This window comes from Schistocerca piceifrons, chromosome 1 (genome assembly GCF_021461385.2).
Source record: "Schistocerca piceifrons isolate TAMUIC-IGC-003096 chromosome 1, iqSchPice1.1, whole genome shotgun sequence".
Classification (NCBI taxonomy): Eukaryota; Metazoa; Arthropoda; class Insecta; order Orthoptera; family Acrididae; genus Schistocerca; species Schistocerca piceifrons.
The window spans coordinates 1084528663-1084542392 of NC_060138.1; the positions used below are offsets into that span (position 1 = coordinate 1084528663).

A 13730-nucleotide genomic window follows, 5' to 3' on the forward strand; every position below is an offset into this window, starting at 1 on the left:
CACTCATGTAGGAGTGGTGATTGTAGCACCACTCTGGGAATGCGAATTAGGTTTGCTTCAGATATAAACTCCATTAGTTACCTTTGACATTGGATGTACTGAGTTGATGTTTGTCAAGAACACCTTTAAAATGACAAAGACACCATTACCAACACCTCACCGAGTTTTAACTAGATCATGTCATAGGGCTATGAGAAGCTGGATGTTCCTTCTGTGATGTTGCAGAAAGACCTGGCAGCAAAGTAGCCACTGTACATGACTGCTGGTAAAGGTGATCACGAGAATGTACAGCCTACAGTTGCAAGAAGACTGGGCTCTGGAAGGCCATATGGCAATGCTGAGAGGGAAGATGATCATGTTTGGTATATGGCTCAGGCACATCATACTGCACCTGCAACAGCAACCTGAGCAGCAGTTGACACCACAGTTACTAATTGGTTACTCCAAGGACAGCTCCAAGCCAGACCCCTGCAGCATGCATTTTGCTGACTGCAAACCTCCACAGTTTCCTCATTGGAGGGCACAGTGAAGGTCTGTTGTGTTTCCTGATGAAAGCTGGTTCTGCCTCAGTGCCAGTGATAGCCATGTGTTAGTTAGGAGGGGCCAGTTGAGGACCACTGTTGTAACCCAACATGCTCTCCTGAGTGTCAGCTTGTTACCTTGGCCTGCTCAATCACCAGATCTATCTCCAATCAAGCACCTGTGTGACATCATCAGATGACAACTCCATTGCCATCCACAAGCAACATTAACCATTCCTGTATTGACCAAGTGCAGCAGGCATGGAACTCCATTCCAAAATATGACATCCAGCACCTGTACGACACAATACACGCACATTTGCATGCTTGCATTCAACATTCTGGTGGTTGCATGGGTTATTAATGTACCAGCATTTCACATATGCATTGGCTTTTCTCATGGTTACACAAACCTGTGATTTTGTAGCATTAATCACTTAAATATGTTACTTAGACAAAAGTTTCATGGTGTTGAGATTTATTCCCATCATTGTATACAATACAGCAGGAAATGCAGTACCTGGAAAGTCAACTGAGTGAAGAGAGGGAAGTTTTACAACAGGCAGAAGAAACTTACCACAGCAGACAGAAACTCATGAGAAACTGGGTTCTTCAAGCCACAAACAGCCATCCAGGATAATTTTAAATTGTTGCTATAAGTTTAAGTTTGGTGCTATAAAGTTTAACTCCTTTATATCAACAAATATTTCTTCTGTTCATTAGTTGATTACATCAAAGTTCATCATCTGCAATTTTGACCCCAAACCTCTGGACCCTTTGTACATAATGGTGCAAATAAAAAGAGAAAAAACACAGGAATATGAAATAGACATGAAACATGAATACCGCTAAAGGTGTTACACAGAAAAAACACATTTAAGTGAGGTAGTATAGCAATATATCAAAGCACAATACTGTAGATAGGGAAGGAAGTACACAGTGAGCATGAAAATGCTGGTCTCATGTAAAATGTAATTACTTGGTGAAGGAATGGTCTGTTGTTTCAGGCTTCAAACTGAATTAGTAATCACTGTAGATAAGCAAAGATGCCATTGACACCCAATTTTGGACATGAGATTTCAAATGTGTTTCAATACTGGCATCAATGTTCAACAGGGTGATCACACTCATCATCCTGTTTACAGAAGGCAATGGTATGAAGATTCAACCTGGTATTGGAGGAGCAGCCATTATTTATTTCACATTGATACAGCATAAATCACCAACATTGTTGCACACAGAATGTCAGGTATGACGATCTTTGGATCTAGACAATGAACGAGGATACTACTCACCTCTCACACTTCATAACCATCTAGCTCAATAGTGAAGTGAAAAACACAATCAGGGGGCTGAATGGCTCAAATATGTGTTTAGTGATAAAAGCATTATCTGTCTTGGCATCAGTAATGGTGATTTGTGAGACAGCAACATACACAACTAACTCCAGGGATTGTGTTGTGATGACCCACTGCATATGATGAGCATGAGCTTGTGATGTTTGCTGAGGAAATAATGAACAGAGTAGGCTATGCCCAGAACATCATCCAACCCATTCTGTTCCAATCCTTCAGCATTAGTGTAGCATACACTTTCAGCAGGGCTGTGTCCTTCCGTACACTACTTGCATTACAAATCACGATCTCAAAAAAGTTTGCCAACTCTCGTGGCTGCCCCATTAATCAGACCCGTGCACTAACGAGCATCTTTTAGACATGATGCAATCCTATCTAGGCTGTCCTGTGCTGCTCATACAAACTACAAAAACAGGCAGAAGTAGCCTGAAGCATTGATATCAATATGACCTGAAATTCATCATCTCTATGCACAACTTGAGGGCTGCAGTGCCATCTGAAAAGGCATATAAGATGCTGAAATTTTATTAAAGACAGTCTGACAATAACTGTGATCAACCACAGTATATTATCTGTATAACATGTGATAGAGTTTTGTTTCTTTAGTATCATTGCTTCAGGGTGCTCATTTTCCATTTTTTCATGAGCAAGGTTAGTACTAGTGATCTAAAATTTACTCCAAAAGGTCCACTAAATTTCTAGATAACAAATATATTATTATTAGAGCTAATTATAATCTTATATCCCCTACAGTTAAGAATACCATTACTCAGATGCTGGTAACTTTGTTTAAATTAAATTAAATTATCTAGACATTGGATGATGAATTACAGAAGATGGAATGTGCTTTTAATGTTTCTTGTTTTTCAGACCACAACTTTTCTATAAGGTCCAGTCACTTCGAGCTGCTCGTAACATTTACTCTTTACCATTTTCTCTGGATGTGTGGGTCTCTCTGTTCTCACTACTTGTGGGTATCACATTTCTCCTTACTTTCATACTGGGTAGTGAAACAAGGCTACCTATTGCACAGGTATAATCAACATGGACCAATTGAAGTTCTTAAGTCCTGTTGCAGAAAAACTTTTTCTGAGACCTAAGAATAAATATATATTTTTCAGAAAAATTCTACTGGTGAGAATTTTCCATTCACTGGGATCAATGAATCAAGAAAGCAGTTTAGCCTTAATATGTTGGAGCAACCATCATGGGACTTGAGTGAAGTAATGCTTGTTACAATTGGTGCTCTAAGTCAGCAAGGTATGTGTAAAAATTTCCTGTGTTTACAGAGACAAAAATATCTATATTCAATTTATGTCAAAGAAAAAGTTTTTAAAAAAGTTCCATAAGTTAAGTTGTGGTAAAATAAAGGATGTATACATAACTTTGCAAACCACTGATTTACATAATATCTGAAATATTTGATGTAAAGAGGAAATACAACTTTGTATTGGTAGGTGGAAAAATCATGAGATGTTTAATAGAGGGAGATGCAGGTAGTTATACTATATCTTTTAACTTTGAGTCCTTTGTGATTTTCCTGTCTAGTTCTTTTTCTGGTTTCTAACTGCTAGCTTTCTTTTTTTTTGGGTGAATATACGTCCAAAACCTATTGATTTTGCCAGTTTCTTTTTTTGTGTGTGCTTTTTCAGTTGCTATTTGGTATGTTGATGTTTTTTATATTTATGAGGACTGTGAACAATTGGATAGTGGCTGATTGATGCATGGTGTTATGGGTAGTCAGTCACATAAATATCAGTAAGGTACAATAGGCACTGACAACATAAAATGACAGGATGATAACCCTGGAAGGTGAGCAGGACAATGGGTGAGAAGCACCAGTTCTATGGCAGTTGCAGAACCAGAAATACAGCAATATAAACATCACAGTTTATTTTGCAAGAACTTGTACAGAGACAACTGATGGCTTATTAATAATGTGCATTGACTCTGGGTGGCAGAGCCTGCATAAGCATAACAGAAGACAGTGTGCTGGCTCCACATATCATCAACACATTGCAAGGCGGCCATGATGAGTCACTATGTGAATGGCCTTATGAGTGCAGTGCTAAGTGAGGCATTCTGCCAACTGCAATGCAATGAAGTGCCAGGCAGGCAGCATCAACAGCAAAGGGGCAGATGTGGGATGCACCCAAGCAAAGGTTGCAAACCTGGTACCCCTTCAAGACGTTCAGGAGTTGGTTGATGACAACTGGGGGGACACCCCAGCCCAACAGTGCCATTCAAACGCCAGCAGTATCAGGCCCAGGCGTGGTCTATAGACCAACAGCTGGCAAAGTGTTGGCTAGTTGTAGAAGAGTTTAGCTGACCCACACCAGGTCAATGACTGGTGTGGAGTAGTTCTTGGCATAGGCAGCAGTCAGCAACAGAAATTGCTAAGGTGGAGGTCGCTCATCCCAGTTTTATATTGACATGGTACCACTTCTGAGCATGTAGAGAGGCTGAGACAGAGTAGCATGACTAACTGTTTTTACCACTGCTCTGACTGGTTGTTTTGTACCATGCCATCTCAGCAATTTTCCAACTCTGGCAGTGGAATTTTGCAGGCAGTATGCTGGCCCACCTGACCACCGATTATGATGTCTGGTATGGTAGGTGTTGGTGCAACACTCTTCCCACTTTAAAAGATTTCATCCATTGAATCTCAGGCTGCTGCTAAATGTGTAAATTACTTAAACATTACATAGTACATTATATATTCTTCTCTTGTACAAATATTTATGCTTTCCACTCTTATTGCCCTTCTACTAGTCAAGTCCAATTCGCAGTGCTCAATGATTGGTGTTCTTGTGATTATTCACATTGTTGGGGTGACTCAGCTGGTCAGTATAGGGTCGATGGGAAATTCAGGAGGTTGGGAGGTTCTCCACCATAGATAGACATAAGTTCACAAGTGAGAACCAGAATCAATGTAGTACTGTACATTAGATTCCCACCACCACGACTGTGTGATTGTATCTACTGTGATACTGTTGAATGTGCTTGGCACTAATGCACCTCTTCTGCACTAATATGAGTTTATCCAATGAACCGAGTAAGGTGGAATCTGAGGCATTGTTCAGGTAGTTTATATTCCTAGCTGGTAATATTTCCAAAGGCTTTTCAGACAAGTACAATAGCAGATATATTAGGTGCAGATCTGTAGCCCTGTTATGGGTGTTGGAAGCCAAAAAGGCAGTCCCAAAATGTCACACATCATACTGTTTATTAATATTTTGTTACCTCACAGCTCCAGGTGCTCTGTACTCTTAGATCATGCTTGTTTGTAGCAATTAGCAGTGACTAACATTGGATCATATATTGAGTGTATCCAGTGGGGAGCTGCCCTCTGAAAGTAAAGTTTTGGTCCCAGGCTGTCGCATTGCCAACCTTCTGCTCCTGTCTTCTCTAAAAACAATTCCATTTCACAGATCCCTCTGGTAGTCTGGATCATCTGGGACAGTCTTTACAAAAAAAAACCATTCACTGTACGTTACTTCCTCTCCCAGTGCCTCAAGCAGAGGACTGCAAGTTACAGTACATCCTTCCTAAATCTATACACAATTAATTATAACAAACTTTCCCTCTATTTAATTTATTTCTTCATAAACTTTGTAAGGAATTCTCCTTTGCCCCACCCCTCCTCCCACAAACATTCCCATTTGCTACTTCTAAAAATAGAAATGCTGTTGTCACAGCTGTGACCAGTCATACAACCAAAAAATACTCATCAGTATACTTTCCACATGCTATATACATGCAACAAGATAACAAACTTTGTCCCTGCCATCGTACATTCATTAGGGGGAGGAGGGGGTGGGGGCAGGGGTGCAGAGGGAACACCCAAAATTGTTGACCTACTCATCCACATATAATTAACATGATACTTACTAAACCAATCTTTAATATCCATCTATAACCACACTGTTGTATCACCATCCTCACACTGCAAGACTTCTGTATACTCTTGAGCAAAATACGTAGATATACATAAAGACAAAAGCCCTCTTAAAAGAATGCATTTAAGTAACTCAGAAATCCTCCATCATTTGTACAACAACCACTTCACATAATCTTATTACCATAGTACATAACATTAGATATACTCTAACAATGCAAACTCCAAGTAGAAACATCAACAATGTAAGAAAAGATAGATTGCTACTTACTGTAAAGATAATACACTAATTTGCAGACAGCACAATTAAAAGATACTTACACATAAGCTTTCAGGCACAGCCTTTATTGGAAAAAGAGAAACACACACCATTCATCGCACAAGCAAGCATATCTCATGCGCACATGATCACCAACTCTAGGAGCTTCCCCAGATTCTGCCCCGAGCTGCCGGTATTTGTGGTCATGTGTGTGTGAGGAATGCTTGCTTCTATGAATGAACTTTTTCTGATGAAGGCTGTGGCTGAAAGCTTATGTGTAAGTGCCTTTTAATTGTGCCTGTCTGCAACTTAACATGTTATCTTTACGGTAAGGAGCAGTCTATCTTTACCTACACCTAATAAATCTGAAATTATAATCCACTATCACTTCCATGTCCTTATAGCATTTGGTGATTTGCGTGTAGTAGCTTGTGTGGATGCAATCTATCCTTTCTTCCTCTCACTATTCCCACCCCCACCACCCCCTTTCCCCTTTTCCAATGGCGGCACTGGTAACAGCAGTAACATATCTAGCACACCCATAAAGGACAGATACATCTGACTTGTACGACCACTGTATGCATTGGCAGCTGCAGCTTAACGTTCACTGGTGACATCATTCAAATACTTTATAAGGATCTTGATAGAGGGTGGCAAATTTCTTTGTTTTACCCTTTGGGGTATACAGGCTTGTTAACATCTTGCACTGTCCTACACAGTACTTAGGTAGCTTCACATTGTGCTGCCTCATCATTCCTGACATTTGTAGGCTTTGTATTGTCCTTCGTTACCTGCTTCCACACTTTCCTGTAATGTCCTAGCATAAAGTTGTACTGGATTTCCTATCCTAGATTTGATAATTCCAAATGGTGATGACATTTTTTGACCATGCACCACTTCTTATAGTGATAAGACTATACTTTCATGGATATTAGAATTGTACTTGGTGAAAATGTATAGCAACACAGTATCTCGATGATTGTGATGGCTATTTAGAAAGTGGCATATCATTTTCCCTATTTTCCTATCCACACTCTCTGTCCTTCTATTCACTGTGGTGAAAATGTATAGCAACACAGTATCTCGATCATTGTAATGGTTATTTAGAAAGTGGCATAGCATTTTCCCTGTTTCCAGTCCACACTCTCTGTTCTTCTATTCACTGCAGACGTAAGACACTTGTCCTTATCTTATGTATGCATAATAGATGACACAGCTGCTTCATTAACACTTACATAAAATTGGTGCTCTAATCTGTAATTAATGTTTCTCGAATATCAGACATTAATAACCAACTATTAACCATTACCTGTGCTACTGTAACAGCTTACTGATTTGGGATAGCTATCCTTCCCACATACTGCAAAAAATGATCTGTTATGGCAAGAATATAGCAGTTCCCCCACCAGTGTTTGTAGATAAGGGCCCAAGATAGCCATTCCAATCATTTTAAAAGGGTCACTAGCTTCCAGCAACTTTTGCAGAAGAATATGGCGATGCCTCAATTTCAGTCCATTGCGTGCATGCTACACAATGTTTCACATGTTTTTCCACATCTTGTCTACATGTACACCACCAGTAATTCTCAGCTACATGCTGTTCTGTAGTCATATGACCTCACTGGCCAGATAACATAGATTATGTGGCTGTTTTAACACTTTGTCTCGCAATGTGACTGGAACTATAACACACAGTCCAAGGTTCGCTATCTTGCTTAACATGCTATTGTCAGCACATGCAGTCCTTGTCAGTAGCTTGGGCTTTTTGCCATTCCACTCTCAGTAATACAATGACTTTTCTACTAAGGCCATTTGCATTCCAATGATATGTACCAGGTTTATGGATCACTTTGAAATTAAAGTCTCTTAGTTGAAGTGCCCACTGAATTGATATGCTGGATGGATCCTTGAACCCCAACAACTATTTCTACACTGTATGATCCATTACTGCCTTAAATTTCTTATCAAATAGATAGCAACAGAAGTATGTCACACCATAAACGAGCCTCAACATTTCCTACTCTGTTGGGGAATAATCTGTCTCTGTCTTATTTAATAGAAACTGCCTCCATTTCTTCTACAGCCATTGCTGTGCCTATGATTTTATGTAAATCCTTAGGAATTTCATCTGTATGTACCTTTCTCAACACACTGGATAGCACTCACTGCAAAAATCCATCTAAAGCCCTTTCTGCAGAAGCACGCCATTTCTGTCATCACTCTACTTTAACTGGTAGGTATTAACATTGTGTTTTCTTATTGTGCCCATGAAACTGTCTTTGCAACACGCCGTTTAATTGTTCCCAATAATACCTAAAACTGTTTTACCTTCTGTACTGCTGCACTAATCATTTCCTCATTACTTAAAATGTTGGACCATTTCTCAGGTCCTCATGGTATATGACATATGTTTTAGCATCTCTTATTAAATGTAATTTGGTCATATGTAACAACTGTATATCTGCCCAACAACCCAGATTTTCAACTGTCGACAAACTGTCCACAAACACTAACATATTGTTCCCTGACTTAGCTGAGAAATAAGAAACCAAGATAGTGGTATTAGTATCTAGGATGGGCACCAGTAATCTGAGTCAAGATCTGTATGTCTGACTGTCTATGCAGTTCTGTGTTGTCTATTCTTGTTTGTGGTGCTGGATCTAATAAACGCTAAACAGATCTGGTTTGGTAATCATCTGTTCCTCTAACGTACCAATTGTGAAGCCTCTAGGTAATGACAGAGCAAAATATAATAGGGCAAACACAAGGAAACACTTAATCTTAGCAAGACTGTAACATTTTTTTTAAAAAAAATTTGATCTTCACATGTGAGCACAAACTAAGTGCAGTCATTGAATTATCTGATATGATTCCCAGGTCTCCTACATTTAAAACCAACTATAGGTATCTACTGCACAGAGGGGGCACTATGCTCCAGCAAATTACATTGCATAAATCTGACTGAGTGCATACCTGCATAAGTCTCTCTGGTGTTCCTTTTGAACTCGCGCAAATCTCAGCCAGAATCATTTTTCACAAAGCACACTTTGAATCCTATTTGTCAGTTTAACTGGTATGGCATCTTGACTGATTCAAACAACAAACAGCCAAAACAGTTTGTTGTCACTCATCCCACTGTGATGGCAATGGCATACGCTGACCAAGAATGCTGCTCGATGTCACTGACTTTTCTGACAGCAGTTGTTACGTACAACCACACTTCTAGTAGCAATTGTTGTGAGTTGGTACCTTTGTAAGCATCTGGATGGTTTAATAGTCACTGACACTGTAAAATGTCAGGATGATGAGTCTGGGTGGTGAACAGGGTGACAGATGCGAAGCACCAGTTCTCTGATGGATACGAAATCTGAAATGCAGCAATGTAAGCCTCACACTTTATTTAACAAGAACTCGTACAATAATGACTGGTACTGTCTCAGTGATGTGTGTCACTCTTAGGCAGCAGAGTCCATGTCAGTATAACACAAGGTGGTGTGCTGGAACTGTATGGACACCAGCAGGTAACAGTATGGCCATGAAGAGTCACTGCATCAGTGGCCTCGTGAGTGTGGTGCTCCATTAGGTATTCTGCCAACAGAACGTTGAGGAAGTGCTCGTCAGGAGGCAGCCACAACAGTAGGTCAGGTGTGGGGTGCACCTGGGGGCATGGTACACCTGGGAGCCCTCAGAGACATCCAGGAGTTGATTGATGACAGTTAGCGGGCACTTATTCAAACACTCTCTGTATCAGGCCTAGGAGAGGTCCATAGACCAACAGCTGGCAGAGGCAGCAGGTAGTTGTAGTTGAGGCAAGGTGACCCATATCAGGTCAACAGCTGGTGTCGAGTAGCTCTTGATCAAGGCAGCAGCTGACAACAAACTCTGGAGACTGAAGTGACCAGTATTTAAGCTTGCTTGTCCTGCTTTTATTGTAAAAAGGCACCACTTCTGGGATCATAGAGGGGTGGAGACAGTGCAGTATGAAATAACTCCATTCATCACTGCCCTGGCCAGGCATCTTGCACCATGTCGCCTCAGCATTATTCCGGCCTTGGCAGTGGGATTTCTCAGGTAGCATGCTGGCCCACCTGGTGACAGGATGTAACATCTACTAGGGAAGTTGTTGGCACAAATAACAGAACTATATAATAACACAGTGGCATCATGGCCATAGACGTATGTATTTGTGAATGTGTGTGTGCCTAAATTGGGAAAGAGTGAGCGATGTACTGTTGTTCAACGTTTATTAGTTTTAGGTAAGAGGTTGCCATACACACATTTGTCTACTGTTTTCATTCAGGAATTTCCATTATCAAACAACATTACAGCATGTAAGGAAATTTTAAAATGTTAAACTCAATAGCATCACTTAATCATATGGCATGTTCATAAACACTCTGAATGTATGTTAAGGAGAATGAGATTCATACTCCCATCCAGTTATTCTGATTTAGGCTTTTTGTGGTTGTCTTTAACCACTTCTGGTGATTGTTGAGGCAGTTCCTTAAACACTGTGGTTTCTTTTTCTTATCATACTTCCACTAGCAAATTACTTTGTCTCTAATGAGTCAATCATGATGAGATACTAGAATTGTCTCATTGAGCATTTGTCATGTTCTGTAAATCCCTTCACGAAGGAGTACATTTACAGATGTGGAAAGAGTCAATGAATACATTGACAGAGTGACAGAACTGTTAGAATAGTATCAATAAAGAACCAGTGCTAAACTCCTATAGTCTATATTTACTTGTTGTTGTTGTTGTTGTGGTCTTCAGTCCTGAGACTGGTTTGATGCAGCTCTCCATGCTACTCTATCCTGTGCAAGCTTTTTCATCTCCCAGTACCTACTGCAACCTACATCCTTCTGAATCTGCTTAGTGTATTCATCTCTTGGTCTCCCTCTACGATTTTTACCCTCCACGCTGCCATCCAATACTAAATTGGTGATCCCTTGATGCCTCAGAACATGTCCTACCAACTGATCCCTTCTTCTGGTCAAGTTTTGCTACAAACTTCTCTTCTCCCCAATCCTATTCAATACTTCCTCATTAGTTATGTGATCTACCCATCTAATCTTCAGCATTCTTCTGTAGCACCACATTTCGAAAGCTTCTATTCTCTTCTTGTCCAAACTATTTATCGTCCATGTTTCACTTCAGTACATGGCTACACTCCATACGAATACTTTCAGAAATGACTTCCTGACACTTAAATCAATACTGGATGTTAACAAATTTCTCTTCTTCAGAAACGCTTTCGTTGCCATTGCCAGCCTACATTTTATATCCTCTCTACTTCGACCATCATCAGTTATTTCGCTCTCCAAATAGCAAAACTCCTTTACTACTTTAAGTGCCTCATTTCCTAATCTAATTCCCTCAGCATCACCTGACTTAATTAGACTACATTCCATTATCCTTGTTTTGCTTTTGTTGATGTTCATCTTATATCCTCCTTTCAAGACACTGTCCATTCCATTCAACTGCTCTTCCAAGTCCTTTGCTGTCTCTGACAGAATTACAATGTCATTGGTGAACCTCAAAGTTTTTATTTCTTCTCCATGAATTTTAATACCTACTCCGAATTTTTCTTTTGTTTCCTTTACTGCTTGCTCAATATACAGATTGAACAACATCGGGGAGAGGCTACAACCCTGTCTTACTCCCTTCCCAACCACTGCTTCCCTTTCATGTCCCTCGACTCTTATAACTGCCATCTGGTTTCTGTACAAATTGTAAATAGCCTTTCGCTCCCTGTATTTTACCCCTGCCACCTTCAGAATTTGAAAGAGAGTATTCCAGTCAACATTGTCAAAAGATTTCTCTAAGTCTACAAATGCTAGAAACGTAGGTTTGCCTGTCCTTAATCTTTCTTCTAAGATAAGTCGTAGGGTCAGTATTGCCTCACGTGTTCCAGTATTTCTACGGAATCCAAACTGATCTTCCCCGAGGTTGGCTTCTACTAGTTTTTCCATTCGTCTGTAAAGAATTCGTGTTAGTATTTTGCAGCTGTGACTTATTAAACTGATAGTTCGGTAATTTTCACATCTGTCAACACCTGCTTTCTTTGGGATTGGAATTATTATATTCTTCTTGAAGTCTGAGTGTACTTCGCCTGTCTCATACATCTTGCTCACCAGATGTTAAGAGTTTTGTCAGGACTGGCTCTCCCAAGGCCGTCAGTAGTTCCAATGGAATGTTGTCTACTCTGGGGGCCTTGTTTCGATTCAGGTCTTTCAGTGCTCTGTCAAACTCTTCACGCAGTATCATATCTCCCATTTCATCTTGATCTACATTCTCTTCCATTTCCATAATATTGTCCTCAAGTACATCGCCCTTGTATAGACCCTCTATATACTCCTTCCACCTTTCTGCTTTCCCTTCTTTGCTTAGAACTGGGTTTCCATCTGAGCTCTTGATATTCATACAAGTCATTCTCTTATCTCCAAAGGTCTCTTTAATTTTCCTGTAGGCAGTATCTATCTTACCCCTAGTGAGATAGGCCTCTACATCCTTGCATTTGTCCTCTAGCCATGCCTGCTTAGCCATTTTGCACTTCCTGTCGATCTCATTTTTGAGACGTTTGTATTCCTTTTTGCCTGCTTCATTTACTGCATTTTTATATTTTCTCCTTTCATCAATTAAATTCAATATTTCTTCTGTTACCCAAGGATTTCTACTAGCCCTCGTCTTTTTACCTACTTGATCCACTGCTGCCTTTGCTACTTGATCCCTCAAAGCTACCCAGTCTTCTTCTACTGTATTTCTTTCCCCCATTCCTGTCAATTGTTCCCTTATGCTCTCCCTGAAACTCTGTACAACCTCTGGTTCTTTCAGTTTATCCAGGTCCCATCTCCTTAAATTCCCACCTTTTTGCAGTTTCTTCAGTTTTAATCTACAGGTCATAACCAATAGATTGTGGTAAGAGTCCACATCTGCCCCTGGAAATGTCTTACAATTTAAAACCTAGTTCCTAAATCTCTGTCTTACCATTATATAATCTATCTGATACCTTTTAGTATCTCCAGGGTTCTTCCATGATTCTTTCATGATTCTTAAACCAAGTGTTAGTTATGATTATGTTGCGCTCTGTGCAAAATTCTACCAGACAGCTTCCTCTTTCACTTCTTAGCCCCAATCCATATTCACCTACTATGTTTCCTTCTCTCCCTTTTCCTACACTCGAATTCCAGTCACCCATGACTATTAAATTTTCGTCTCGCTTCACAATCTGAATAATTTCTTTTATTTCATCATACATTTCTTCAATTTCTTCGTCATCTGCAGAGCCAGTTGGCATATAAACTTGTACTACTGTAGTAGGTGTGGGCTTTGTATCTATCTTGGCCACAATAATGCGTTCACTATGCTGTTTGTAGTAGCTTACCCGCATTCCTATTTTCCTCTTCATTATTAAACCTACTCCTGCATTACCCCTATTTGATTTTGTGTTTATAACCCTGTAGTCACCTGACCAGAAGTCTTGTTCCTCCTGCCACCGAACTTCACTAATTCCCACTATATCTAACTTCAACCTATCCATTTGCCTTTTTAAATTTTCTAACCTACCTGCCCGATTAAGGGATCTGACATTCCACGCTCCGATCCGTAGAACGCCAGTTTTCTTTCTCCTGATAACGACATCCTCTTGAGTAGTCCCCGCCCGGAGATCCAAATGGGGGACTATTTTACCTCCGG

The 13730-nt window shown here is 40.1% G+C and overlaps 1 protein-coding gene across 1 annotated transcript in view; it reads left to right on the forward strand.

Annotated features, from left to right (window-relative positions):
- Positions 1–13730, forward strand: part of LOC124777812 — a 58690-nt gene that overhangs the window by 12690 nt on the left and 32270 nt on the right. The window contains exons 4-5 of the mRNA XM_047253334.1: positions 2747–2909; positions 3055–3136. Of these exons, the coding sequence (XP_047109290.1) occupies positions 2747–2909; positions 3055–3136 (245 nt within the window). The remainder of the gene's footprint in view (positions 1–2746; positions 2910–3054; positions 3137–13730) is intronic.